General features: G+C 52.2%; 12 protein-coding genes across 12 annotated transcripts; 6 read left to right on the top strand and 6 right to left on the bottom strand.

The window, feature by feature from the left end:
* Positions 1-85: 85 nt before the first annotated feature.
* P170DRAFT_513590 (putative integral membrane protein (Ptm1)) lies at positions 86-2,534 on the bottom strand. Its single transcript, XM_024855126.1, has 7 exons — positions 2,248-2,534; positions 1,992-2,186; positions 1,611-1,936; positions 1,516-1,556; positions 1,388-1,462; positions 726-1,336; positions 86-675 (listed from the first exon to the last, which is right to left on the bottom strand). Exons 1-7 carry the CDS (start codon positions 2,320-2,322, stop codon positions 391-393), a joined length of 1,608 nt encoding a protein of 535 aa, XP_024699691.1. The 5' UTR covers positions 2,323-2,534; the 3' UTR covers positions 86-390.
* Positions 2,535-2,706: 172 nt separating this feature from the next.
* P170DRAFT_468088 (uncharacterized protein) lies at positions 2,707-3,882 on the top strand (the record flags this gene model as incomplete). The annotated part of the gene is made up of 2 exons (XM_024852528.1): positions 2,707-2,792; positions 2,868-3,882. 2 exons carry the CDS (start codon positions 2,707-2,709, stop codon positions 3,880-3,882), a joined length of 1,101 nt encoding a protein of 366 aa, XP_024699690.1.
* On the bottom strand, positions 3,876-4,934 carry P170DRAFT_440692 (DUF4112 domain-containing protein). The gene is made up of 3 exons (XM_024850136.1): positions 4,845-4,934; positions 4,567-4,781; positions 3,876-4,510 (listed from the first exon to the last, which is right to left on the bottom strand). The coding sequence occupies exons 1-3, from the start codon at positions 4,917-4,919 to the stop codon at positions 4,015-4,017; spliced, it is 786 nt and encodes a 261-aa protein (XP_024699689.1). The 5' UTR covers positions 4,920-4,934; the 3' UTR covers positions 3,876-4,014.
* A 608-nt stretch (positions 4,935-5,542) lies between these two features.
* Positions 5,543-10,636, top strand: P170DRAFT_392625 (decapping enzyme complex catalytic subunit DCP2). Its single transcript, XM_024845985.1, has 4 exons — positions 5,543-5,871; positions 5,999-7,381; positions 7,421-8,447; positions 9,226-10,636. The coding sequence occupies exons 1-4, from the start codon at positions 5,841-5,843 to the stop codon at positions 10,541-10,543; spliced, it is 3,759 nt and encodes a 1,252-aa protein (XP_024699688.1). The 5' UTR covers positions 5,543-5,840; the 3' UTR covers positions 10,544-10,636.
* A 1-nt stretch (position 10,637) lies between these two features.
* Positions 10,638-12,277, bottom strand: P170DRAFT_440688 (putative cell cycle control protein (Cwf23)). Its single transcript, XM_024850135.1, has one exon. The coding sequence runs from the start codon at positions 12,084-12,086 to the stop codon at positions 10,776-10,778; it is 1,311 nt and encodes a 436-aa protein (XP_024699687.1). The 5' UTR covers positions 12,087-12,277; the 3' UTR covers positions 10,638-10,775.
* A 1,028-nt stretch (positions 12,278-13,305) lies between these two features.
* P170DRAFT_503100 (uncharacterized protein) lies at positions 13,306-15,109 on the top strand (the record flags this gene model as incomplete). Its single annotated transcript, XM_024854193.1, has 3 exons — positions 13,306-13,393; positions 13,452-13,826; positions 13,875-15,109. 3 exons carry the CDS (start codon positions 13,306-13,308, stop codon positions 14,945-14,947), a joined length of 1,536 nt encoding a protein of 511 aa, XP_024699686.1. The 3' UTR covers positions 14,948-15,109.
* P170DRAFT_416989 (amidohydrolase family protein) lies at positions 14,948-16,561 on the bottom strand. The gene is made up of 2 exons (XM_024847154.1): positions 15,310-16,561; positions 14,948-15,260 (listed from the first exon to the last, which is right to left on the bottom strand). The coding sequence occupies exons 1-2, from the start codon at positions 16,292-16,294 to the stop codon at positions 15,100-15,102; spliced, it is 1,146 nt and encodes a 381-aa protein (XP_024699685.1). The 5' UTR covers positions 16,295-16,561; the 3' UTR covers positions 14,948-15,099.
* A 274-nt stretch (positions 16,562-16,835) lies between these two features.
* P170DRAFT_468082 (isopenicillin N synthase family dioxygenase) lies at positions 16,836-18,172 on the top strand (the record flags this gene model as incomplete). Its single annotated transcript, XM_024852527.1, has 2 exons — positions 16,836-16,910; positions 17,027-18,172. 2 exons carry the CDS (start codon positions 16,836-16,838, stop codon positions 18,005-18,007), a joined length of 1,056 nt encoding a protein of 351 aa, XP_024699684.1. The 3' UTR covers positions 18,008-18,172.
* Positions 18,133-19,449, bottom strand: P170DRAFT_392612 (SDR family NAD(P)-dependent oxidoreductase). The gene is made up of 2 exons (XM_024845984.1): positions 19,106-19,449; positions 18,133-19,055 (listed from the first exon to the last, which is right to left on the bottom strand). The coding sequence occupies exons 1-2, from the start codon at positions 19,176-19,178 to the stop codon at positions 18,217-18,219; spliced, it is 912 nt and encodes a 303-aa protein (XP_024699683.1). The 5' UTR covers positions 19,179-19,449; the 3' UTR covers positions 18,133-18,216.
* Positions 19,450-20,902: 1,453 nt separating this feature from the next.
* Positions 20,903-21,359, top strand: P170DRAFT_480145 (uncharacterized protein; the record flags this gene model as incomplete). Its single annotated transcript, XM_024853756.1, has 2 exons — positions 20,903-21,136; positions 21,210-21,359. The coding sequence occupies 2 exons, from the start codon at positions 20,903-20,905 to the stop codon at positions 21,357-21,359; spliced, it is 384 nt and encodes a 127-aa protein (XP_024699682.1).
* Positions 21,360-21,517: 158 nt separating this feature from the next.
* P170DRAFT_285832 (uncharacterized protein) lies at positions 21,518-22,746 on the top strand. The gene has a single exon (XM_024843204.1). The coding sequence runs from the start codon at positions 21,686-21,688 to the stop codon at positions 22,619-22,621; it is 936 nt and encodes a 311-aa protein (XP_024699681.1). The 5' UTR covers positions 21,518-21,685; the 3' UTR covers positions 22,622-22,746.
* A 2,718-nt stretch (positions 22,747-25,464) lies between these two features.
* Positions 25,465-25,967, bottom strand: P170DRAFT_285767 (uncharacterized protein). The gene has a single exon (XM_024843203.1). The coding sequence runs from the start codon at positions 25,778-25,780 to the stop codon at positions 25,505-25,507; it is 276 nt and encodes a 91-aa protein (XP_024699680.1). The 5' UTR covers positions 25,781-25,967; the 3' UTR covers positions 25,465-25,504.
* Positions 25,968-26,176: the final 209 nt, after the last annotated feature.

The following is a 26,176-nucleotide window of genomic DNA, read 5'->3' as shown; positions in this document are numbered from 1 at the left end:
GTTTAAGCCTAAATGGGTAAGAATGCGCCTGACTAGATTCACTGTAAGAGGCAATCTGTTCCTAGGGAAGCTTTTAAAGTGTACACGGCAGACAAACGAATTGCAAACATTTACATTATGAAAGCGGGCACTTTATCCCTCGTCATCTAAAAGAACCACTGCGTAGCTGGAGAACATGAAAACGAAAGATACAACAAAAAACCAACAGGCCGAACGCCTTTTCAATGCCTGCCAAGGTTGAAAGAGAAACCATTTCAATTCCTCCGATTGAGAATGGGGTTCAGTGACCCCAGGTATCAGTACAAGGTGATGCATGTGTCGCAACCACGATTTGGGATCATCCGCCACGAAAAGAAGCAGTCTAGGGCATAGGAAGAGAGAAGAAAGCTTTTAGTCCCTGTCCTTGCCGGTGAGTCGTTGGCGCTCGCCAGAGTTGCGTGGTGATTCATCCTCGTCGTCCGTCCATTTGTCGCCGTCTTCACCGACAGCGAAAATCGTCTCTCCGTCCAAGGACTCCCGTTGGCGCGGTGCGGAAGGAACGGGCTTAGGAGGAACAGGCGAGAGATCACGTCGCTGCTCCGAGGGGTGTTGTCCCTCATTGTCGGGGAGAATGTCTTCCTCATCCAACGCGCTACCAAAGGACCGGATCTCGAAGCCATCGTCGTCTTGCGCAAGCTACACAAACCGTTAGTAGGAAATTTGGAAATGAAGGATTTGGTACCTACCTCGTCACTCATGGCGAATCGCCGGTTGTTGGCGGTAGGTCGCCACAGGTAAGCAACGAAACCAATATCGAACAAGTAGACAAGGTTGAGCCAGCCGTCCAGCACAAACCATCGGGTCTTCCAGTGGTCCGGCACGAAGCTCGCCTCGCTGCGGCCAGCAAAGACAATCGAGTTGATGAAGAAGAATCCGAAAATCACCATGATGCTACCCAGAATACACCACCACAGCTTCTTGTACATCATGGCCTTCACCTTCTGCTTTCGGTCCACCAGATCCTTCATGGTCGCATTCAACGAGTTCAGCGTCCACACGTAGAAGGCAGTCAGAGTACCGGCGAGCGGGAGCACAATCAGAAGGACGAGTGGTCCAGCGCTGTCTGGAGTGATCGATAAACTTGCGACGGCATATATCACGGCGAAAACAAAGTGGGTTATAGCGAGGATGCGGACATAAACCATAGCGCGACCGAGAGAGGGCTTGACAACACCGTAACCCATACAGACGATCAAGAGAAGGAAAAATGAGAAGGCATTCCGTCCCGCATTGAGGACTGCCACGATGACCATCAGTGCCTTTGCACCGACATTTAGGCCGTTCCTGTTTTGGTAGTCTGAAAGGTGTTAGTGAACGGACACAACAACCCATCTAAGAAATAGCTTACCATAGAAGCCCCAAGTCATCAACTGTTCAACAATCAGGAAAACTAGGATGGCCGTAATGTAATTTTGCACAGGCACTGTCGACGGTTAGAATCTTCCGGGGCGCAACGTCAGGAGAATCAATCCTCACAAATATCGTGTCGGTTTTGCACGTATAGGAAAGCCCAGAATCTGTTCCAGATCAGTACACATGTTCAGTGACGAGTCGATATGCAGAATACGCACATTCCAACCACAGCATAGACGATGGTCAGGCCGCCATAAAACGGTAGTTTGGCGATTTGCGCTGCCGGAAGTTCTCCGTACGCATTCCTAAACTCGACCACCGCTTTATAGTCCTTTCCGGAAAACCCGTACGTGCTCACACAGTAGAAGCCTGTTTTCTTGATGGGGTAGTTGATTGGCTCCGGCTTATTCAGATTGATCGCTTTGGACATGATCGGGAAGAGGGAGGCGTCGGTCGCATTGGCGGCGAGGATGAAGGAGCCGATTTCTTCTTCTTTACACAGCTTCGCACGTACACTAGCTTCGTCGCAGATTGTCTCTTTCTCCTACAGTGCAATTATAAGCGGATCGGAAACCAATCGTAGGTAATTTAGAGCGTACCTCGGCGTCGTCAGACACCGATCTCCCAATCAAAGCTTCATCACTCCATTCGAAGACCACCATACTGACGAGAGGATCGCCCTCGCCGCCCGACTCCGAGACAAACTTGGTCAATATGAACGGGTCGACCTGTCCGCCCCAAGCCTTGCGACTGTACATCCCCGAACACCGTTGCCGATGGGCTTCATCTTGTGTCTAAAAAGCACGAAATAGTTAGACATTGAAAATAGTCGTCTTCAAAGGAGAATCGGCCCACCAGTTCAACTTCATTGGCAAGCGCCCGCCCTGCCAAAAGGGCAGTTAAACCGAGGGCCTGGAGCCAGCCCTTCATCGTGACCGAGAAATAGGAGCTAACCAGGTGCTGCTAGGTAGGCTCCGGAGTTACCGAGCGCGACAAGGATTGTTCACTGGTCCAGGGTCATAAGAAGAATAAGAAGAATACAATAAACGAAGATAACGCAGATACTCAGGGGCCCCGATAGAAGTCGATGCCGTATCCAAGTGCCCGTGTGTGCCGATATGCGTCAGCCTGTCACTTCGGAGGAGCAGTCGTGGCTACAAACCGGGGAAGCCGCGTGTTGACCGTCCCGCCCGTAATTATCTAAGCCCGTCGCACCGCCGAGAGAATTCTGCCTTGGCTTCGTTTCTTTCCTGGTCTTGTCGGTTTCGCGCCACAACTTATTGCGAACAAGAAAGGATTGAGAAATCAGTGAAGATGCCTGGAAAGGAATTACTAGACCCCTGTCTGGATTGTCGCGAGGTCGAGTCCACTTTGACCCTCCGCAAACGTCGAGTATGCATGTGCGTTCCTCCGTCGACTACTCCGGAAGTGGGGTGCAATAACTGACAATAGATATTTTTTCTATTCTTGAACAGAGACTGCTATAAGCGATTTGTCGGCTACAAATTGTTTCGGCGCACGGAGAAATATCGTCTGCGAAGAGATCTGCCAAAAGATGGAGAATACAAAATTCTGGTTCCCCTCTCCTATGGCCTCTCTTCGTCGGTGCTGCTGCATATGCTACACGACCAGCTTCGGGTTCAGCGCTCCAAAACCCACCCTCCACCAGGATTCGATATCCATGTGCTCATTATAGACCCGTCGACTATCTCCCCCTCGCAACCGGCGCATGAGGAGGGATTTGAGCTGGCGAAAAAGCTCTTCCCGCTGTGCACCTTTACCCGGATTCCTTTCCACGAAATATTCGACCATGTCCCTGACATCCAGCAGACGATGGCGGAGTTTGCTGGCCCGAAATTCACTGACAACCCCTCTCTGTCGCATCAGGAGCGCCTGGATGCGTTCCGCCGCTCGATTGAATCCGCCACATCGAAGGCTGACGTGGACGGTGCCCTGATGACCAGACTCATTGTCGCTGTCGCAAAGGAAGTTGGCTCGAAGACGATTCTGTGGGGTGATTCGGATACCACACTTGCTGCGAAGACTCTCGCCAACGTTGCCAAGGGACGTGGCTCCTCGTTGACTTGGCAGGTATCGGACGGCATGTCTCCATTTGGCTTGGAATTCAACTTTGCTTTGCGCGACCTGTTCACGGCCGAACTGCGCAACTACGCCAGTTTCTTCCCAGAGCTGGCCCGCATGATCCTACCGGATGAGCCGCCCTCCGAAACCGCACTTACCAAAAACCTGTCTATTGATCAGCTGATGATGCGCTACGTTCAAACCCAGGGTGAAAAATATCCCGGTGTGATGTTGAATGTGACCAGAACGGCAAACAAACTTCAATCTTCCCAAGGACCCGCACCAACATCTCAGTGCACCTTCTGCGGAAGTTCCAAATGGGAGGCAGGAGACAGACCTACTGTCGAGGGTGAAACCCCCGAGTTTTGTTACGCCTGTGCTCGGTCTCGTCCGGATCTGAGCTGCTAACTGGACAATCCAATGGCTTTCCGTTGAATTCAGAAAAAGAAACAATATTATCATTAAATACACGCATCGGCGTCAACTCCTGGGATATCTCTCAACGTGGGGTATACTCATATCAAAGAACATTATCATCATCTAGTGTCGCGCGTTATCAACGACGCCGGTTTCCAAGTCATCGTCTGGCGGTGCCGACCCGCCAAACCATCTGCGCTCCTGTCGGTTGCTGTGTGCACGCTTCGCCGGTTGGGGTCTGGCCGGACCTTTTGTCCTCTTGCTGCGGGACCGGCTCGCATGCCTCGACGGACCGCTGTCGCCCATGTTTTCGTCGTATCTGTCAAACTCGTCCGGCAAACTGTAATCCACATCGGGATCCTCATTTTGCTTCCGTCTCTTGGCAACCGTCCGGGCCCCCTTGTCTCGGAGATACTTCTCCAGGATGACGGCATTTCTCGTGTTGCATTTGTACATCGCGTCTGCGAGATCGCCGACAAACGGCACGAGACCGATGACAAAGTCAAAGAGTATATTCATGGTCATCTTCATACGGAGCGATGAAGGAAGCCCGCCATCGATGTTTTCGCAGCTCTTCATAACCATCATTGCAAACACGGTATCGAGGACATCTCCGGCACTAGGAGCATCGTCAGCGTCGGAATCAGATAAGAGATAGTCTCAGTCAAAACCTACAAAGGAATCAAAGCTATCACGCTGCCCCAACCAAATCGAATGCCGCACAAACTGAACAGGCACAAATCTAGTCTGTAGGCTCGACGTTTGACTTGGGTCAACACCTGCTCGTCGTTTTTAGACAGGCCGGGCGGCACGGCTTTGCGACGCTTCTGAGTCTTTTTCCCAAAGGCGCGGGACAGGCGCGAGGCAGGAACTTCCTCGAAGTACGGATCCTGTGCAAGCGAGACGCATTAGCCGTGAGATACGGTAAAGACCGTCATGACAATGAAGCCTACCTCTTGTCCAAATTTATTTCGTGCGGATTCTGCCAGAATCCTCTTCCCCACCAACGACATCAACGGGCCTGACATGACCGTCTAGTTGTGTAAACCGGTATTTGGAGAGAAAAACCAAAAGAGAAGGAAGAAAAAGATCTCGAATAGACCAGAATTAAAGAATTCTCAGGACGAGACAAATGTAAAAATAAGACTAAATTCAAGTAAGGTCATCCGACAAGGGACCAGGTATCACGAGTCGAGTCCAGTCTAGACGCTTGGCCTGCGTCTGTCAGTAGAAAACACGCTGCGAAAGAAGGGTTTCCAAGCGGACAATTCGGGGTATTGGCACAGCTTCAGCCGGGCGAAAGCGAAAGGGGGTAAAACCGGGTTTTTTAAACCTTCGGCCATCGCAGCAACAGTGTAACCCCCGATCATCCCTCTCTGCGAGGCACGAAACCTGCCGACCGAGCGACGTCATTCGACCTGCTTATCCTTTCCCGGTTGCGCTGCATGACGTTACATAATCCACTTGCTGCCCGAGTGGCTTGGTCCGTGGGTCACCAGCCACAGTTTGAGCCACAGTAGCCTTGCCACCGGTGTGGCGCACCCCCGGTCATTGGGCCGCTGCGCCACCGGGCATCACCGGTTCGGCGGCTGCCATTATTGCAGGTCGGTCGGCCCGGCTCAGCTCAGCTTCTCGCAATTCCTCCCCCCAGAAAGAGTTGACTCGCTCTCAACTCCTGACCTGCTCTCGTTTGCGACTTCCCAGAGTCTGCTGCGCCGACCGACACCCCGTGGGTTTGCTCTCAGATCACGGTTTCCATTTTTCCTTTCAGCCACGGCTCGCTTCAGGGTTGGCGCTTCTGCCAAGCACCCTTCCTGGAAGCTGCATCATCGCTGCGCTGTCCCCTCCAAACGCGCGCTCGCTCTCGACTCACCTCTCCACGCTCCTGGTCTCGGGGGTGCTGTGCTCAACACCCGGTTACGTTGAAATGCTAGAGTACGCCGGACAGTATGACCGAAACAAATATGAAGTTGGAAGATTGTATGTTTCTGCAGCGTTCCTTTGTTTACTCCTTGCTTTCCCCTCCCTCGGTTGGGCCGGAGTCTTCGTCAACGTCAACGCCTCGACGCCTGGTAACGTGATACTGACCGTGCTTCCTCTCGACCAGGGCTGGATGACTTGTGTGTCCGGTTCATCATTAATCTACCCCGCGAAGAATTGGAATCCGTCGAACGCATCTGTTTCCAGGTGGAAGAAGCGCAATGGTTTTACGAGGATTTCATCCGGCCGTTGGACCCGGCGCTTCCCTCGCTGTCGCTCAAGGCGTTTGCGCTGAGAATTTTTCAACATTGCCCGCTCATGTCGCAATGGTCTCACTATCACCACATCACGGCCTTCTCGGAGTTCTTGGCCTACAAGACCCGTGTGCCCGTCCGCGGAGCCATCCTGCTGAACTCGGACATGGATGAGGTGGTGCTGGTCAAGGGCTGGAAGAAGGGTGCCAATTGGAGTTTCCCACGCGGAAAAATCAACAAGGACGAGAAGGACCTGGACTGCGCTATCCGCGAGGTCTATGAGGAGACGGGCTATGACGTTCACGAAGCCGGGCTAGTCAAGGACGAGAAGGATGTCAAGTTCATCGAGATCACCATGCGAGAACAGCACATGAGGCTGTATGTCTTCCGAGATGTGCCTCGCGATGCGCACTTTGAGCCTCGTACAAGAAAGGAGATCAGCAAGATTGAATGGTATAAGTTGTCGGAACTGCCGACGTTGAAGAGGAGCAAACAACAGGACCAAGGATTTGCGGTCGCGAATGCGAACAAATTCTACATGGTCGCCCCGTTTATGCACCCGCTCAAGAAATGGATCGCCCAGCAGAAAAGACTCGATCCGAAGACTCACGTCAGCACCAAGCAAGCGTTGCAGGTTGAAGCGGAGATGTCGATGGACGAATCTCTCGCTGCTCATAATGTTATGACGCCAGATCAAGCGCCTGTGGAGATGGCTGCTCCGAGCACATTACCCGAAGTTACATCCCCTCAGGATGCGTCGGTTCATTTGAAGCGTCTTCTGAACATCAATGCTGCGGCGGTGTCGCAAGATCCTGCTTCCCTTGTGCAACCACCGCAGGCTTCCGGCCCCGACCCCTCAAAGTCAAATGCTCTGTTGGAGCTCCTCAGGAGTGGTTCTTCTCGTGGACCCGCGCCGCAAGCCTCTTCAAGTTACGAGCAGACATCACCGCCGCACGTTACAGCGGGAGCTGCTCCCTCGCAACGTCAACCCTATCCAGCTGCGCCCTTATTTCCGGGTTTCCCCCAGGACCAATATCACGGACTTGATAAACTGCCACCACACATACCCACTCCGCCGCAGCATGGACCGATTCCTCACCTGCCACCTGGCGCCGCTCCTCAAATGAACCCGCGTGTGCCTCCTGGTGTCATTCCCCAAGGATTCTCCATGAGCCCTCGGGGTCCATTGCCAGGACGCCAGGAGATCCCAGATTTCGCACATCGTCCGCATCCCGCACAACATTATCCCGAAGCCGGTTTACCACCAATCCTTCCAATGGCGCCACCTGTACAAGGTCACGCCTCGGCCCCCTACCAGCGGACTGGAGACCCTCAATTTTCTCAGCAAGCGCAGCCTACTCATGTTCAAGGAGCTACTGTGCCTCATGCCAGTAAGCTGCCGCCGCCCAAACTCACAAGCCATTCTTTGGCGCTTTTGAATGTTTTCAAGGATGAGAAGACAAGAACTCCCAAGACTCCCAAAGCCACTCTGGCATCAACTTCAGAGACGGCACCCCTCGGCGGCCGCAAATCATCACAACATCAAGACCAGTTGTTGAGTCTTCTCAAAGGTTCGCCTGGCGCGCCCGTTGCGCCCGCTCCCGCCGCTCCCGATCCGGTGGAATTGTCAGCTCACTCCGTCTCTCCCTCTCGCAAACAAATTCTTCAGCGCCCTCGTGATAACAACAGGCCCCAGTCGCCCGCAACTCATGCCAGGTCACCTGCTCCGGCGCCCAGCGCGTACGCTCCAAAGCAGACTCCCAAGAAAGCACAAAATGGCTCGAATCGGAAGACGAATAAGGAAAGAAAATCGCAAAATCTTTCTTCGCCGATAACCATATTGCCCAGGCCACAGAGTGCCAAGAAAGACCACACGCCCACATCAGTGGCAGCGACCCAGTCCTCACGGAACTCCTCTCGATCCCGCCCAGACCAGAAGACAAGAACCCCAGAACCGTCTAAGCCATTCCAGCCTCAAATCCTTCGCCGCTCTGACAATCTTGACAACATCCTTCCGGTACGAACGAAGGGTACTCCCGACCCGGAACAAAGCGGTTCAGGCCAAGAATCTAAGCTTCAAGGGGACTACGAGCGTCGCCCAAGTCAGAATCCGTCCCAGAGGGAGACTCTGCTCTCTCTTTTCGGCAAAGCAGGTGCTTCTCCTGGGTCATCCCCAGCAGAGCAACTTAATATTCAGACGGCGGTTCCGAAAACCTCGGGGAGTTCCCCCGTTGTCAGCCCCCTCTCGCCTCTCAACCAGCCTCCCGGAACTACAACACACCCCGGGGCAGCAAACTTGGATATCAACGCCAGCAGAGTTGCGTCACCTGATAACAAGGCATTCTTGTTGGGATTCTTGGAGGGTGTCGCGAAAGGGAACAAATAATGGCACTAGGTAATTTGACGAGAATTTTGCCTATGACACCCGTCCATCGGGTCCGAAGAGGGATAATGTACTTTTTTAGCACACGAGCAAACAATAGCCGAGCTTTCTTGCTCTTTTCCAAATGGCAACGCCTGCTTTCAGCGAGTATCTCTAATCCTCTCTTATGATAATCAGCCCTTAGTCCCGCTTATCTTTGCACATTTGGGGCTTCGAAGACTTTGCACGTAGTCAGTATTCGAACCTGAAGCAATACTTCAGTAATATGTTTCAGAAACAATAGACAATTAATTTTTGGGGATTTATTAGACGTTTTACAGTCACCCCTGTAGCTGTTTTCGGTTAGCCCTAGAGCGAATTTGTAGTAGTCGCGTCGATTTTATATATCGTTGCTACTCGTATTCAACAGCAACGAGTGAATGTACACTATTAGTCTTGATGATAATATTTATTATAAAGAGCCATAGAATTTTCCTGACCATTAAATTATTATTCATGTATTACTCGCAGGCTTCTGAGGCGAAGTGGAACTGGTCATACAAGAGTACTCAGCGGTGAAGCTCCGGACGGTTATGTCATAAGAGCCTGTTCTGCCGAGCCCCACCGCCCTCTTTTGGATGTCATTCATGCTTTTTGATTTGTAAACCGTCCTCCGACAAGCATCCATTTACTGATGACCATCGGGGCGATCATGATGCGGCCAAATGCTCGTTCCAGCACTGTATGTGCCCGCTGTCTAAGCCGCGGTCGGCTGTTCTCGACAACCGCACCGTCTCGTGCCTCGCAGAAGAACGATGCCCTTCCTGCCTCCCCGCCGACAACTGGCTACTCGCGACTCACGAACCGGGGCCTGATCTCGATCTCAGGCGTCGACAGCACAACCTTTCTACAGGGCCTGATCACGCAGAACATGCTTGTCACTAACGACCCGAATCGCGCAACCCGCCACACGGGCTCCTATACCGCCTTTCTCAACTCCCACGGCCGAATCCTCAACGATGCATTCCTCTACCCGCTGCCGGAGACCGGGGCGTCTGCGTCCGAAGACCCCGCGTGGCTCATCGAAGTCGACAAGAACGAAGTCCCCAGCCTCATGAAACACCTCAAGAAGCACAAACTCCGCGCGAAGCTGAAGCTGCGCGCGCTCGACGACGGGGAACGCACCGTCTGGTCGTCCTGGAAGGAGCACACCGAGCCCCGCTGGGCCGCATATAACCTGGAATCGCCCGCCTCGTCGCCCTTCTCCGCCTCCTCCCCCGTCGCAGGCTGCGTCGATACCCGGGCCCCGGGCTTCGGGTCCCGTATCATCACGCCTGGCGCGGAGGACCTCCGGGCCCATCTCCCGGACGAGACGCACGTGGCGGGCGAGGAGGTGGATCTGGGATCGTATACGGTGCGGCGCATGCTTCATGGCGTGGCTGAGGGCCAGGCGGAGATTATTCGGGAGTCGGCGCTCCCCATGGAAAGCAACATGGATATGTCGCGGGCCATCGATTTCCGCAAGGGCTGCTATGTGGGCCAGGAACTCACCATCCGTACCCATCACACTGGTGTGGTGCGGAAGCGCATCTTGCCCGTCCAGCTGTATGCGGCTGACCAGGACGCTGTTGAGACTGGTGAATTCCCTGTCTATGATCCTTCCGTCCAGCTGCCCCTACCCCCGAGTGGGTCCAACATCTCTAAAGTCAGTGCACGGAGAGGTCGCAGCGCAGGGAAGTTCCTCGGTGGCGTCGGAAACATTGGCCTCGCGTTGTGTCGCTTGGAAATGATGACTGATATCGCGCTCACTGGCGAAGGGACTCAATACACTCCCGGGCAAGAGTTCAAGGTGTCGTGGACCGGGGAGCAGGAATCGACCGATGCCCAGGAGTCGGGAGAAGTGAAGCTCAAGGCCATCGTGCCATCTTGGACTAGAGAGTTCATTTTCTCGGGTGGAGTGAGGAGCTCTCATAGTAACCGTGGCGACGAGGGCCATCGGGCTAGAGATTTCGTGGAACAGCTGGGCGAAGAAGAGGAAGCCCGACGCCATGAGTGAAGACTTGATGTATTATCATACCCTCCTGCGTGTATATAATCGATAAAAATGAAATGTATTATAGTTTAGAAGAGATATCAGGTGGTGATTGCGACAGACAATGAATTTCATGGGTATCATATATTCTAATAGTGGTTATCTTATACAAATGTCAGGAAGTAACGCCGGATGGTTAAATCCAAGCTTTGGACTCGAGTCCAACCGTTTTACACGTCAAAGGTGATGGTTTCAATCACCTCTGACCTGCGGCAGCCGCTGCCTCTGCTGCATCGGCCTCTTCATCCTCTTTTCTGAGCTGCTCCTCAAGTGCCTTTCGCTCCTTCTCCCGTTGCGCCGTCTTCAACCGCATCAACGTCACTTCTTCGAAGCTCGGAGTATTTTGCCCGTTAGTTGCAGGATTGGGATCGGAGGCTGGCTTCGCTGAGTTTGCTGCTGCCTTACCAGGGAAGGAGGAAAATGACGGTACGCCGGGCTTCTTTCCGGCGCTATTGGTGTTGAGGCCTGCGAAACTGAAGCTGGGTTTGGGAGGCGCATTTGAAGATGTCGGTTTAGAAGATGGAGGCGCTCCATTTTGGTTTGCGTCAGAGGCAGTGCGACTCTCGCTCGTGCCTAGATCTGGCGCGTTGCCAGAGGCCCAGTTGACCGAGTCAATGAAGCTCCAGACGCTATCAGGCTGGCCGACACCGTGACGTCTCTTCTTCTCGCTGTCCAGCACGGCCGCATGCGCGCTGACAATCGACGCGAAAATCACCACCCCCGTTGCGACAGTCTTCTTCTCCCGCTTCTCCCCCAGACGCTGTCGCTTGTCCTTGAGCATGAGGACATTCTCGATCCTGCCGAACGGAGCGAACAGCGACGTCAAGCCCTCTTGATCCAGCTCTAGACCTCGACCCTCACGCACCCAGCGCACCTTCACCCCTCGCTCCAGCTCCGGCACATTTGCGCCGCCCTCCTTTGACCGATCGACGCGTTCACTGCTCCCCTCATCCTTCCGCTGCGCAGCCTCCTCTTCCTCCTTTATAACCCTCTCCTCATCCTCCGCCTCCCTTTTCAGCTTCTCCTCCATTTCGCGTCTCCTCCGTCTCCCATCCTCCGCAATCCGATCAATCTCGCGCTGCAACTTCTCCTCCGCATCGTCATCCACACTCGACCCCGCCATCCCAAACGACCTCTTCACGCCCCTCTGCCCACCTGGCCCCGCAGCCCCCGCGCGCTCCCTCGCCTCCAAATCCTCCCTCATCTTCCTCTTCGCGGCATCCATCATGTCCCGCTCGCGCTGCTTGCGCTGCCGCGCCTCCCGCGCATTGTCGTAGAGTTGCCGGATCGACGGCTCCGAGAGCACATCGTACGCGATCTGGAGGAGATGGAACTTGTCGATGTCCGCGGGCGTCGGGTTCGCGATCTTGTCCGGGTGGTATTTTAGTGCGGTTCGCCGGTAGGCGCGTCGGATTTCTGTCTCCGCTGCGGCGGGCGAGATGTCGAGGAGGGCGTAGAAATCTTGCGTTGAGGCCGCGTGGGTCTTGAGGTCGTCGGTTGAGGCCATTGTGGTGGTTCTTTTGGGGTTGCGATGCGAGGGTGGAGGTTGAGGTTGAGATCGAGGTTGCGGGCTAGTCGGTGAGGTGAGGTGGGTTGAGGAAGATGTGAGGTGTTTAGACGGTTGAAGAGGGTGAGAAATGAGATTCTTTAATGTGAAAACGAGAGGGGAAAGTTGTTCGCCCTGGCCGTATTGGGCTGCGGTGGTTGTCAGAGGAAAAGAAAAGTAGCTTTGGCTGTGGCGGAAGTCATCGACGGCCGCGGGATCGGCTCCGCTTCCCTTTTTCAACCACGGGTTTGATATCGCATTCTTCATCTCGACGCATTATCCAAGGTCGATTATCTTTAAGTGGATTTTTCGCAATGCGAGGAATTCTTTGAGGTGTCACTTTTTATTCCGATTTTCATTCAATTTTCCCCCTTCTTATTGGAGCAAATATGCCTACCTAGTCCTGGACAACCCTGTCTGCCCATGACCCATCAAAGTCGTCCACATAGAGCTATCTATCATTCCTGTGTGCTCTTGACTGCTCAGAATTGTAGCCTATCTAGATATTCGATATTCATGCCGCTTTTTCGAACAGATCCAGCTTCCTGCAGCTACGCCAACAAGCTACAGACTGGCCTTGCCATTGTTAATCAATCACTCAAGATAGCTACAATTCGATGATGGCTTACTCTTCTTTACACGGTCAGATTTGATAAAATTGAGCTCTATTGTCATATCCTATCTTCGATTAAATAGGTATTTTCTGGCCAAAGATGCTCCCCACCATGGTTTCGAGACCTTTGGGAATAGGATCTGATGTCGCATACTTTGCCTCTCTTGCGTGTCGATGGTCATTACGATAGACCAGACTTTTGAAATCAATAGCTTTGACATGTAGTCAAGTGTTGGCATTCCTTTTCAGCGAGGGGCCCAAGTTTTGACGTATGTCGGCTTGAGATAATAACCTACAGTGACCTCAAGGGTCTTTGCTCGACAGAAAGACATCATGCGCATATAGAACATATAAAGAGCTAGCAACAGCGCCATAAAAGTCTTCGACTCAGCCTATTCATCTCCTTGATAGCTCATTGTACAATGAAAAGCAGACATGTCGTCGAGGAGGCACGTGGTCTTCCCGGATTATCTTTGCAAAAGTCCAGGACGAGTCCTTTGCAACCCAGCATCACCTTGCCCAATATACTATATACCCCCTCTGCCTCGAACCATCCAGAAACCAATAATGGATCATACGCCGCTCCCATCCCCAGCCCAAATCGCTCTAGCAATGGCAATAGTCAAGCATAAACCCGCCGGTCAAGACATCAAAGGTAAGTGGCCCATATCCCAGTCACAATGAAACCATCTGCCAACCTCATCAAAATACAGAATATATCATGCAAATCAGACAAAACATCAAGTCCATCAAAGAAAACGCACACTCCTACCCCCAGGAAAGATTCTTCGACAGCGTCTCGTTCTGGCAGAAAGCGTACGAAAAGTCCGAGGCAGAGCAGAGCAAACTCCTAGATCGCATTTTCGAATTGGAACGTCGCAACGAAGCTCTTGCTGCTAAGGCACAGTGTCAAGAGCCAAATTCTGGAAAGGACGAGGGAGCGTCGAAACGGAAGACACCCGCTGGGAAGAATCCTGTCGGGGCACGCAAACGGGCTAAGACGCAGGTCAATGCTGGGGATGTTAGGGCTTTGGAGTCTAGTTCCGCGATTGGTGGTGTAGGTGGACAGTTTGAGTATGTCGAAGAAGGTTAGTATAATTGTCTTATTGATCTGTGTTGATGACTGACAATTCTAGTCTCCGCGCCATTCATGAGACAGTTCTATGCGCTCCAGAAGACCTTGCAAAAACGACCTAGTAATGTGGAGATCTCTCGATGTGCAGTGGTTCTCTGCAAGACGCTGGCCAAAGAGATGGGCAGCCTCAGTGGCCAGACAAGAATGACTACTGCCGGTGGTCGTTCGAAGAAAGTTCCACCACAGACAAAACAGCCTGACATACCTGCGACCTTACATAGCGTTGACTGCGCTTTCCAGCTTCTCTGCCAGGCCCTGAAAAAGCTGGCGGGGTCAACACCAGAGACTGGTATGACCGTTTACCACATAGTTGTGCTATACGAGTCCACCTTGAACGCTTTGGAAGAAGAATGCAAGGCTAAAACTGACCAAACGCCAAACGACACGACCGCAAGAGGCAAGAAGTCCAAGCCGAAGCAAGGTGCAAAATCGAAACGGTCCGTACCAGGCGGATCTACTGGCACAGAGTCGAGTCTCGACAATGAATTGGCGACACAAATTGCTTTCCTTCTGAACAGCATGGTGGCTTCCCTTGATGCTGCCTGCGCAGGGCATCAAAACCTACTCGAAGGCTTTCTATTTGTTTTACTGAGTCGAGTAGGAAAGTTATTGAGCTTGTTCGCTTTCCAAGATCTACAATTGCGACCTGACCTTTATGCAGATCCTGGGAAGCTCCCGATCCCCGCGGGCTTAGATGGATTTGATTTGAATGATCAGGCACAATGCGCAGCGAAAATGGAAGCCAGGCATGTTATCTGGCTTCTAGAACGGGCTTTAGCTGTGGTGGATTCTTTCAGAAGCTCGAGCTCGACATCAGCTTCTCAGAAAGACGGCGAAAATGGTATATTTACAAAGAAGATCAAGAAGAAACTGCAGAGCACTCTCTTACAGGCAGTTTTTGGAGAAAGCCCTCAATGGAAAAACGCTCTACAGACCCTATCTCAGCCTGACCAGAAGGATCTTGATAGGTTACTGAGCAATTCTCCTGTTTCAGAGAAGGATACTTCCGACTGGTTTATACAAGAGACTTGGAGACTACTCGGCTGGGAAATGCTTGAGAAAAAGGCTGTCTAGGGCAGATGGCCACCTTACTTTCATTGACTACCTCCTGTATACTTCTTGAAACAACTCACACATGACTCTATAACGCAGGTATACCGACTTCCAAAATCTTTGTGTCTAGCTTCTATTGATAGAAGCATCGCTATATGTTATTCATCTATGCATCACTTCAAATTGAGAATGCGAGCCGCATTTCCACCCAAAACCCCTGCCACCTTATCGGTATTCTCGTCGAATGTAGCGTTGATCGCCTTGTAATTGGTCGTCACACTCGGCCATTGCCCCTCCTTGTTATCTAGAGGAGGGAAGAACGGATGATCGGTACCTGATAATCAGTCAGCACAATATTAACCCATAGTTGAAGCGCAGCGTACCGAAAAGCAGCCGATCAGTACCAGACGCCTCCACTGCCGCCTGCAAACCAGCCTCGCCATACACGACAGCATCCAAATAGATGTTCGTCTTCAGGACATCCCAGACACTGCGCTGCGGACCGGGCACATCGCCACCATTCGCAATAAACTTGCGCTCATGATGAATGCAGCTCTCGATGCGACCCGCCAAAAACGGCAGCGTACCTCCCGAATGCGCCAGCAGGATCTGCAGCCCAGGGAAGCGATCGAACACACCCGCCAGGAACATCCGCGTCACCGCGATGGTCGTCTCCAGCGGGAACCCCAATGCCAGCGGCAGAACATGCCCGTAGCGATTCATGGCATCCGTGCCCCCAAATGCCTCATCAGGCAGTCCGTAGTGGGGGTGTAGAAACATCAACGACCTGGTCTCTTCCAACGCCCCCCACACGGGGTCCAGACTCGCATCGTCCAGCCCCTTCCCCAGTCCCGACGTCCCCATGATGACTCCGCGCAGATGCGGCAGTGTTTTCAACCGCTTGATCTCATCCACCACGATATCGGAGCTGGGGGCACTCAGCGGCAAGGCGCCGAACGCAAACAGGGTGTGTTTCTCGTGCAGCGCTAGGGTCTTCTCCGGGTCGGCGGCGTCGTTCACTTTGGCGCAGGTGTCTTCGAGGTTATCGTTGATGCGTTCGGACCAGGTCTTTGCCTCTGCGGGTTCCAGGAAATCGAGCCACGGGTTGGCGAGAGAGATCACGCTGGTGTTGATTCCGTGACGACGCATGAAGTCCAGCTTCACGTTGATGTCCCAGTAGGATGCATCGACGGGGCGACCTCGCTCGTCGAGAGGAATCGAGGGGTCATCGTCCGAAGAGAGAATGATCAAGCGCGGGTCTGCGCTGCCGGCAGGGTCGTGCACGTAGGGGACTGTGTTGCGTCCCCGCAGCATCTCCATGTAGGCTGGGGGGTAGACATGGGTGTGGATATCCACCACGAGAGACATGGTGATTGTTTTGGGGAGTGAATTGAGGGAAGCAAGAACAATGTGAAGGGGGAAGAATGAAATATTGGAGAAATGAAAACAAGGGAACTGAACAGAAGAAACCACGGATGGATGCCAATCAGTCGAATGCGGGGTTTCTGGACCCTAGTTGAGGTTGCATACTGAGGGGTACTCGATGGCATGCAAGGGAGACAACAATCAGTGCTATCACCCCTCCCACTATCGGCAATCAGACAATCTGCCAGATAACCAGACAGACAATCAGGCCATCAGTGTGATTATCTGCTATCGATCTAAATCCAGATAAGCTATCGCCTCGTGGAACCTCAGGCGCCGCCAGATAAGCCCGATTTGGCAGATCCGCCCGATTAGATTTGCCGTCACGAGGAAGACGAAGTCTGTTCGCTCGGATCTTTTCTTTCATCTTGTCACTCCTCGATTTCACTCCTATTTATCTGTCGAGAGTGCCCTTTCATCTGTCTAAGAGCTCTTCTCTCGTATACAGCACTGACACTGCCTTGCATCGCATCTGGACTACACGATGGAAGGCAATTTGCCCCGGCAGCAGTGCCATCCGGCCTCTACTGCTGTCGAGAAAGATGGTCTGGTTATCCCTGTGAGTAGAATCCGTATTCTCATACCATGGCCAAACTATCCTCCGAACTGCACTGGCATGTTTCTTTCACGAAGACGTCCATCCTGCCATCCAGGCCTGACCAAGTCCGGCTGTAGATCATTGACTTCGCTCCCTTTCTGAACGGCACTCCCGCCGATAAGCACGCCGTCGCCGTGTCCGTCGTAGAGGCCTTCAAATCCTCGGGCTTCCTCTACCTCAAGGACCACGGCATCCCGCCCTCCGTGGTATCCGGGGTCTTTGGCTCGTCCGCGCGCTTCTTCGCGCGACCCCAGGAGCAGAAGGACGGTCTGTGCTGGACTACCCCACAGGCGAACCGTGGTTACGTGAAGACGGGACAAGAGAAGCTAACCCTGCCCGACGATCCCGACGCGGACAGTGACAAATTGCGCGCAACCCCGGATCTCAAGGAGACGATGGAGATCGGCCGCGAGGGCGTCGACGGTCTCCCCAACCGCTGGCCCGATCATCTCGACGACGAAGGGAAGAAGTTTAAGGAGGCCATGCTGTCGTTTTGTGGCCTGTGCAAGACTCTCCACACGGAGGTCATGCGCGCCATCGCCCTGGGTATGAATCTGCCCGAGCACTTCTTTGATTCCTATGTGGATCAAGGCGACAATACGCTCCGACTGTTGCATTATCCGTCCGTCTCGAAGGACGTGTTCAAGGCGAATCCGCTGCAGGTCCGCGCCGGAGAGCATAGTGACTACGGCTCCATCACGCTTCTGTTTCAAGATCGTCGTGGCGGTCTGCAGGCGCGCAGTCCCAAGGGGACCTTTGTAGACGTGACGCCCATCGCGGACGCGGTGGTCATCAACGCCGGAGATCTGCTCGCTCGGTGGTCCAATGATACCATCAAGAGCACTCGACATCGGGTGGTCGAGCCTCCCAAGGCAGCGGACGAGGAAGGCCCAGACACGTATCCAGACCGCTACAGCATCGCGTACTTCTGCAACCCGAATATGAACAAGTTCATCGAGGCTATTCCCGGAACGTACGGCGAGGACCTGCAGCAGGCGAAGTACCCTGGTATCACGGCCGGAGATTACCTTGTGCAACGTCTGACAGCCACGATTTAACCGAAGCCTTTTGCTGATTTGAGTTGCCCTCTGTGCAACGATGATGTCTTCTGTTCTTGTTCTTCAGCGAGCAGTGTTATCAAAATTGACCAGGACTGTACATACGAATCCTGTCTTATAGTCTAAGTCCTTTCTATGCGATTGACTATTAGTACATAAAAACGCATCTCGTCATAACTCTGTACTCTACTACCAAAGCCCCATCCCATCTAATAAGTCGCCGGTATCGCACTCAACCGACCCCCATCCGTCACCGTGATATTCCCATTCAAATAACCCCCCGCTGCACCCGCCATATACAAAACCAAGCCGCCAATATCCTCCTCCCCGCCAGCCCTCGACAACGGAATTATATCTCGTCCAAACGACCCATCCGAGATCCCCTTATCCCCATCCCCCTTGAAATTCGGCGCCGACATCTCCGACAAATACAGCCCCGGCGCAATGCCATTCACGCGCACATCGTACGGCGTCAGCAGCGTCGCCAGCACCTTCACGAGATGATTCACCGCCGCCTTGGACGTATTATACGCGATACTGAACGGCACGAGACGATTAAACCCGGCAATGGAGCTCGTGATGATGACCTGCGCCGTGGGGCTGGAGAGGACATTCTTCTGCGGTGCCGCGCGGCGCTTATTCGCGGCCTCCAGGAGCGGCAGGAACGCGAGCACCGTGTAGTACGAGCCCGTGACGTTGACGTCGAACGTCTTGGTGAAGTCCTCCGGGGGGATGGACCACAGGGCGTCGCGGATCTCCGACAGGCTCGGCCTCGTCCCGTCTGGCTTGGATGGGGGTGGGCGCGCAAGAGCGCCCACGATCCCGCTGTTCGCGATCAGGAGGTCTACGTGGGACGTCTGGGCCGCGATCGTCTGGTACGCGGCTTCGAGGGACTCCTTGGACGTGATGTCCGCCTGGACAGGGATGATGGTGTCCTTGGTCTCGGCCTGGGCGGCGGTCTCTTGGAGAGACTCGAGTCGCCGGCCGATGATGAAGATTTTGGAGGCCCCGTTGGCGGAGAGGGTGTGTGCCATGGTGCGGCCGAGGCCTTGGGGGGTGTTAGATTGGTTTTACTGGGGGTGGGTGATGAGGACTTACCGCTTCCTCCGCCGGTGATGACGGCGACTTGGCCCTGGACGGAAAATAGGTTGGAGGCGTGGAGATGAGACATGGTGATTTGCTCGGTAGATGAGGAAATGGAGATCTAGTATATGCAGGAAGATGGCACGATAGAAAGCCAAGTGATGGGTGGGTCGAATAGGAAACTCTGACGCTGTACAGGAGGTGTAGGGATTTGATTCAGAAGATCAGGGATGTCAATGGATTAAATACCTCGCCAGGAACAGGACAGAGAGGGGAGATGGAGGAGTAATCGGAAGCTGGCGATGGCGAGGAAATGCGGGGCTGGTGATGTGATTTGTCTTGATTATTAAGTGACGATCCTGAGGCGATCCTCCTGATGAAACCTTTGTCATCGCTTCCTGTCGCATCTCGAGATTCCGTGCGACATGCTTTTCGTTCTGCCTGTCGCATTTGGCCGAGTCTTTTACGTCACTTCGATTGTCGGTCCAAAATGCCAAGATCTGGTGATTTCCATAGTATCCTTGTCAGATGGCCTTGCGCCGACGGTTGATCGGAATTGGACATCTCCAGGACCCTCTTAGACTGCAGAGATGTCTCTTTTCTTCTCTCGGATATCTGGATGAACTCATCTTAAGTCTCGGGAAAGTGCTGTTCTCAGGGGAACTTGGGATGTCAGTAAACAGATCTGAGAACTAGGAGTACAATGAAGTCAATCAAATACAGTCGACAATCATCCCACAACTACCCTTCCAAGGGACGAAGACAGAATCCATGCGTCTGTTGTCAGATTTTAAGTCCACTAGATTTAATATCCAACCGCAATGGTTCATTGAAGAAGCGAGCTTTGATCAACGTCATCGCTCCCGAGTCAGCCGAAGCTTTGGCCAACTGTTTCCAAGCTCCATATGAAAACAGTGCACGATCTGCGTCTTTGCGAAAGCTATTACTCCGACCTGAATAGACCAGCGTCAAACAACCTTATAGCTGCAGTTCACGCCAAGATGTCCACAAGATCCAATGATCTGATAAGATAGACCACCGCATGCAGCAATATGTGCCGGTGCCAACCATGGTATTCATGCAAGATGGACCGTGGTTTATAGCCATTGACCTCATGCACATCTTTTAATCGAGGTAAGCTGCAGCTGAACCCCATGTTTGGAGCTTCTTATCGCATATCCGATCGTTATGTCATGGGGAGCTGTTCGGTTCAACCGACAGAATGCTTGAAATACCCAGGCTTGTTGCCAACAAGACGGGCTCAACTTCTGTTCGGATTATCAGATGCTTGCGTCAAAGGTAGGATCTATGAGCTCCAATTATGCATTGAGGAGAAATTAGTATAAACCTCCCAAAGGCCCTGTTTGAGATCGTGGTTGGTACTGTCTGTACCGTTGGCAGGAAACCCCAGGAACATTCATCTTAGACATCTGTTTGATGATGCACTGAGATAGTCTGCTGGTGCTCGGTTTGCTGGCTTTGTTGTTTATCAGCCTGACTGTTCCCAATAGGATCTTCATTGAGTCAATCCACCGGTCCCGGTGGTCAACCATCCAATCACTCTACCACATGGACTATATAATGGAACAACCACCGTCATAGAGCCACTTAACACCACCTTTATTGGACCAAGTATTTCCAGTCCAGAGGTCCCTCTGCAGCCACCACCTGCCCCAGTGACGGGAAGCTCCAAAATGCAGATCCAGGTTCATATATCCCTGCCGGAGTTAGACAAAAGGCACGATCGGCTTGACACCGGAACATCTCTATCTGATGAAATCCATGGGGGAGCAGGAGGTTGAACATGTAACTATGTTGACCAACATCCTAGCGCCAAAGCAATGTACCTACAAATATTCCTATACCACCGTGCAGGAGTTCGTGGACTTCTGCCAAAAGCTCACTCGCTTCGGGGAGTTCGGAGTTTATAGCTTTCTGGGTTATCTGAATTCTCGAGAGGCGACAACCCTCCTGGCTCAATCGATCACTACCGAAGATCACCAGCAGATGATCTTCCGCGGATTCGAAGGCTACTTTCCCATGCCTGTCTAATTCGAGGTTCGAGTGCCTCATTCATGGGCCTGGGCACTGCTGGCACCATACATCAGCCCCTGTCCAGCCGGACTCGCAGGCGTATGCTGGTGATCTAGCTATCAATGACCTCATGTTTATTGCCATTATGGACATGAACCCGCACATTGCCGTGTTCAATCTCAGCACGATCAACCCACCTATGGTTGCTGGACCGACTCTTCACCAAGCTGGTTAGCTGATGGTGATTGAGTGCTGTATTCAGATTTGATAAAGGGCAACGGTGTGTTGTCTTATAACAGTCGTAGTCAATTTTACCCGTGAATTACGGAAATTAACATATTTTAATCACACATTGGAAACATTCTCTTTTGTCAAGACCTTGATGTTGTTCATGGACAACAGTAGAAATACCCAGAGCGCTAAACCCCGGCTTAAGTCCGGCGGTGACACGATCGGCTTTTCAATTTCACCTGTCACTCTCCTGACGCCAACAACAACATCATCGACAACGACCACATTTCCTCCATCCTCCCATCTCCGTCCATCTACACGACCCTCAAAATGACCGGTCCCAGAAATCGCAAAGAACGACGAGCCGCCGCGGCGTCTTCCGCGGATGACACCTTCGACCCGGCCTCGATCCCCATGGCCCATCCTCCACGAGAATCTAAGAAGAAACAGAAGAGCAAGACCCTGGTGGATTTGATTGCCGAGCGACAAAAAGATCTCCTCGCCCAGGGGATGATGATGCCCGATGGGACAGGCGAGCAGGGCGCGCAACCTGGCACACGATTTGTGACGATCGATCCGAGGTCAGGCAAGATTGCGAATTTCGATGGGCCCACTGCCAACATTCCCAACCCGGGCTTGGACTCAACACCGCGTGTACAGGAGATTGAATCCGATGAGGAGGTGGAAGATAATGAAGACAAGGAGGAGGAGGAGGAGGAAGATGAAGAAGACACCGACGACGCACCGCCCATCCCACCGTTCATCGATACGCTCCTTCTCGCGATCCCCCTGACTACGCTACACCTGACGTTGGCGTACCTCGCCGCCCATCAGTACGCTGAGAGTATCAACATGGAGCATCTTCTTAAAGATTCCGGCTACGTGGCGTTCCCGATCCTGACGTTCCTGATCCATTTGGCCCATGGACATATCGTGTCGTTCGCTGTTCGCGCGGACCCCCGGGCCAGTCAGCCAGTATCGCTTCTCCCTTTCACTCCGGACAAACGGTCCTTCTCGTTTCTGTGGCGTCTGGTCTTCCCGCCGTCATTGCGCACGTTGATTTTCCTACCGATCGCCGTGGCCCTAGGGGTCAAGCTGGTGACCATCACGAACGAGGAGGCCTACTATGCCGTGATGAAACGGGCGCCGGCTATCGGGACAATCTGGGTCTGGAGTATTCTGGAGATTCCGCTGGGGGCAGCACTCTTGGGTGCGCTGGGTCCGATCGCCTGGGCCATTTGGTGGAAGGGCTACGGCATAATTTGAGTCGAGACTGGATGGAATGCAAGCAGGTCGAGCGGCTTTCTGCGAACGCGGACCTGGGCCCAGGACGGCATCATGAAAGACCCTTGAGCAAAGGGACCTGGCTGGGAAGGAAATCCGCTGGAGCTAGTTCCATTTTCCTGCGATCAATACGCATACGCATACGAATGGGGCGTTCGGTTACTCAACGGGATCCTTTCTAGTGTTTACACGACAGACACGGTCTGCTTTCGAGGGTCATGTGGAAAGACACATGCGTGTTCGCCTGGATGTGCGTGTATGTACATCTGAAGGTGTCTGTGTGACGAGACTCCTGCCAGCGGCATTTGTCTCAGGCCCCGATCAAATCCCATCGTCACTTTGCAGGAAGGTAGGACGAAGGGTGGGTGTTCCTCCCTCCAAACCTATACCGTGTGGTACAGCATCTGTCGCTTAAGCATGGCAGTCGTCAAGCGACAGGCACAGGCACCGATGCACATGCACCGCTCATGGCTTGTGCTCACAAGTCATGGATGGATTGATTGGATTGAGCTATGAGCTCTCCTGACTTGTGATGTCTCAGCTATCACTCGGCAGCTTTCGCCTGAAATGTAAACGGTTTCCATACCAATGAAGGAATAGAATTTCCCTTAGGTCGATCAGCATCACCACCGCAAAAAAGAAAAAAAAAACCACCTATCTCGAGACCTCAACTTGGGGGTATCGAAAACCCCCAAATCCAAATAGATAGACAGATAAACAGACCTAAGCCACCTACATCCTTCCACCTCGAAATCTGCCTCGGCTGAACAGATCCAAGTCATCCGCAATATCCAGAAGACACTATACAACTCAGCCGGAATCACTATATTTTCGCGGGTCTCCAAGAACTCACTAAAGGCACTAATCCACCGACCCTGGCAAGACAAGGCACAATGCACTACACTACACACCACCCTGTCTGTCTGTCGACGTGGCGGCAGTCGGCACGAGTTGGCCAGGGCCGTTACAACGACTAGTCTAGTCGTCCCCTCTCGCCTGCATACTGGATGCATTTGACCCTGGTTCATGCGGCATAGCGCATACACACATACATAATTAGATTACGGAAGGAAACCAAACCGTGCGCGCCCATCGGACCTTTTCCTATTCTATCTTATTCGTTTTCCGGGCACATCCTCTTCCCTTATCAAACCAGATCAAAGACCGAGGGTCTACGACGCATGATAGCATAGCCTTGCGGGACAACGCCTTCACTGGATTGTTGCGACGGTGCATACTTGCGCCTGCAGCTACTATGCTAAGGCTTTTGCCACCCACTTCAAGGACAGGTACAAAACCTCCTAGGGCCTGTCACATGATGCCTGCCTGCCTCGGGTTGCTTGTACCTAACGGTCAGGTTGCGTGCCTTGCTGCTTGCTGCTTGCTTGCTTGCTTCGACTCTTGGTTGCTAACTATCAGAATCCCTTGAGTTGGAGTGCAGATCGCCCTTCCTTCGTTCCTCCGTGTGTCCGCCTGACGGGAAAACAAGCGAGGGAAAGATGGAGGGGGTGACTGACTGATCGACGCCAGTGACGTGAAAGTCTCGGACAAGCATTAAGAGGGGAGAGTAGAAACAGGAACTGGATTGAGTGAGGCTCGACGGCTCGACGGCTGGTTGACGGGCTGGACACTAGGAATTAGGACAAGTCCGCGTCATACCCGGGTCTCTTTTTTGATCTTTTTGATTAGTATTCTTTCATTTATTTTATCGCTTCTTTTTTTCCTCTCTCTGTTTTATTTCTTTTATTTTGGTTTTCTAGGATGAGTCCTCATGATCACGACACACCGAACATGACAGAAAGCGATCGTCGATCGACTCAATTAGCGTCGTCCTTTAGTGCCAGACCTTGGACAAAAGAGTCGGCGACAGCGACAACCACAATGACGGTGAGCTGAACCCAAATTTGAGACCACGAGGGCAAGAAAAAAAAAGATGGCGGGAACGAAAGCCCCAAAGTCCAAGCCGGTCTAAAGTGTAGGGCGAATCCATCCGGAGCGACCAGCGGGACGTCCGATCTGAACACGAACCATCGAGATAATGACAGCTGATGGCGTGTAACCTTCCCGATCAGGCAATGCGATGATCCATCTGACGGGAGATCCTCGCATGGTGTCTCCCTGTTCGAGGAGTGGCAGTGCACGCACTCAGCACGACATACTATAATTACCTGTTACTTGGAGTGGACTACGCCACAGGAAGCCATTCACTTGCATTCAGCTTCACCCTCAGCTCTGGCTTCTATTTTTTGCTTTTTCTCGGTTCTAAGCGATCGAACTATTTCCTTGTGCTGAGAGCAGAGAATCATATGAATGAGATTCGCAAAGGTACTTTGGTCAAATGAATCAATGCGCGCCTTGATTGGGTCCACTAGTTTCTTTAGTCGCGGGTTGGGGTTTTTAGGGCATCGCCATAACTTTATCATGGTTTGGACTCTGGATTCTTTTAGTGTTCTTGTCTTTTGTTGGGGAAATAAAATAATAATAAACGAGAGACCAAGACTAAGACCAAGACCTAGGTACTCTGTAAAAATATATTAATTACTCATTAATAATAGACGTACTATAACTACGTAAAGTACCCTCGATGTAACCTCCTTGCCCAGTAGTGTCTCTCGTTGATTCTAGACTGGGGACTAAAACAGAAAGGAAGGAGGGAAGAAAAAGAAAATTATCAATCAATTAATCTACTCCCGTACATCCCGTCCTCAGTATATTTATTCTCTAGATCATTGGACACTATATCTAGTAACCATGGACATAGATACCAATCACAAGCAAATCTCTAGGTTTTCTTTTCTTTTTCTTATTTTGATTTTTATTCTTATTTTCATATATTCTATTTTGTTTTATTTATCTTCTTTCCTATTAAAAATGGATAAAAAAAAAGAAAGAAAGAAAAAAGAAAAAAGCTAGGACTCCCCGCCCCAAATAGAATTCCCACTCGGCCTGGATGCTGTAGGGATCCTGTCGTGAACCTGGTCCGTTTTGCGTTGCTTCGCTTTGCCAGGCTGTGTTTTCTTTTTCTCTGGGTCTGTGTGTTTTGTCTACTTTTCTGATGTAGGGCTGGTCTCTCTCTCTCCTCCCCTCCTCCCTCTCTCTGCGTATGTATGCACACACAGACCTACCTAGTAATAGAAACATACATACAGAAAACGCAGCAAGGTAGCAAGTGTCCAGGCAAGCAACCTAGCAAGTAGGAAAGAAAGAAGATGAGAAAAAGCAAAGACAAAATTTCCATTCCGACCGTTATGGCTTTCTTCACCCCTCTTTCTATCGCTAGGAACCGGATTATCTCCGTGACGAAGTCGAAAGTAGGGATACCCAATGTATCTCATCCAAGGATCAAAACGGCAACTATCTAATACACAGCCGAATACGAATTCCTGAGCTCTGCTTCACGATATCCTCCGCTCGCTGAAGTAAACCACATCAACCTAAACCTAAACCCAATATCCACCCAAAGCAGAAAGTCAATCAGCCAACCTAAGCTGCCTACCTAACCTAATGATAAGAAACTCAAAAAACAAAAGTATGATT

The sequence above is a fragment of the Aspergillus steynii genome, assembly GCF_002849105.1.
Source record: "Aspergillus steynii IBT 23096 chromosome Unknown P170scaffold_9, whole genome shotgun sequence".
Classification (NCBI taxonomy): Eukaryota; Fungi; Ascomycota; class Eurotiomycetes; order Eurotiales; family Aspergillaceae; genus Aspergillus; species Aspergillus steynii.
Note: the sequence above shows the minus strand (reverse complement) of the source record. Positions and strands in the feature narration are given on the sequence as shown.

Bases quoted from the DNA above. Each gene is read 5' to 3' on its own strand.
- P170DRAFT_392625 (XM_024845985.1), top strand. From the start codon at position 5,841: ATGACCGAAACAAATATGAAGTTGGAAGATT. The intron at 5,872-5,998 runs GTATGTTTCTGC...CCTCTCGACCAG, and splicing joins AAATATGAAGTTGGAAGATT to GGCTGGATGACTTGTGTGTC. The intron at 7,382-7,420 runs GTTTACCACCAA...CACCTGTACAAG, and splicing joins ACAACATTATCCCGAAGCCG to GTCACGCCTCGGCCCCCTAC.
- P170DRAFT_285832 (XM_024843204.1), top strand. From the start codon at position 21,686: ATGACCGGTCCCAGAAATCGCAAAGAACGACGAGCCGCCGCGGCGTCT.
- P170DRAFT_416989 (XM_024847154.1), bottom strand. From the start codon at position 16,294: ATGTCTCTCGTGGTGGATATCCACACCCATGTCTACCCCCCAGCCTAC. The intron at 15,261-15,309 runs GTACGCTGCGCT...ACTGATTATCAG, and splicing joins TACTGATCGGCTGCTTTTCG to GTACCGATCATCCGTTCTTC.
- P170DRAFT_440692 (XM_024850136.1), bottom strand. From the start codon at position 4,919: ATGTCAGGCCCGTTGATGTCGTTGGTGGGGAAGAGGATTCTGGCAGAA. The intron at 4,782-4,844 runs GTAGGCTTCATT...TCGCTTGCACAG, and splicing joins GAAATAAATTTGGACAAGAG to GATCCGTACTTCGAGGAAGT. The intron at 4,511-4,566 runs GTAGGTTTTGAC...CGATGCTCCTAG, and splicing joins GTGATAGCTTTGATTCCTTT to TGCCGGAGATGTCCTCGATA.
- P170DRAFT_513590 (XM_024855126.1), bottom strand. From the start codon at position 2,322: ATGAAGGGCTGGCTCCAGGCCCTCGGTTTAACTGCCCTTTTGGCAGGG. The intron at 1,557-1,610 runs GTGCGTATTCTG...GATCTGGAACAG, and splicing joins GTCTATGCTGTGGTTGGAAT to ATTCTGGGCTTTCCTATACG. The intron at 676-725 runs GTAGGTACCAAA...CGGTTTGTGTAG, and splicing joins GATTCGCCATGAGTGACGAG to CTTGCGCAAGACGACGATGG.
- P170DRAFT_285767 (XM_024843203.1), bottom strand. From the start codon at position 25,780: ATGTTTCTATTACTAGGTAGGTCTGTGTGTGCATACATACGCAGAGAG.
- P170DRAFT_440688 (XM_024850135.1), bottom strand. From the start codon at position 12,086: ATGGCCTCAACCGACGACCTCAAGACCCACGCGGCCTCAACGCAAGAT.
- P170DRAFT_392612 (XM_024845984.1), bottom strand. From the start codon at position 19,178: ATGTCTCATCTCCACGCCTCCAACCTATTTTCCGTCCAGGGCCAAGTC. The intron at 19,056-19,105 runs GTAAGTCCTCAT...ACACCCCCCAAG, and splicing joins CATCACCGGCGGAGGAAGCG to GCCTCGGCCGCACCATGGCA.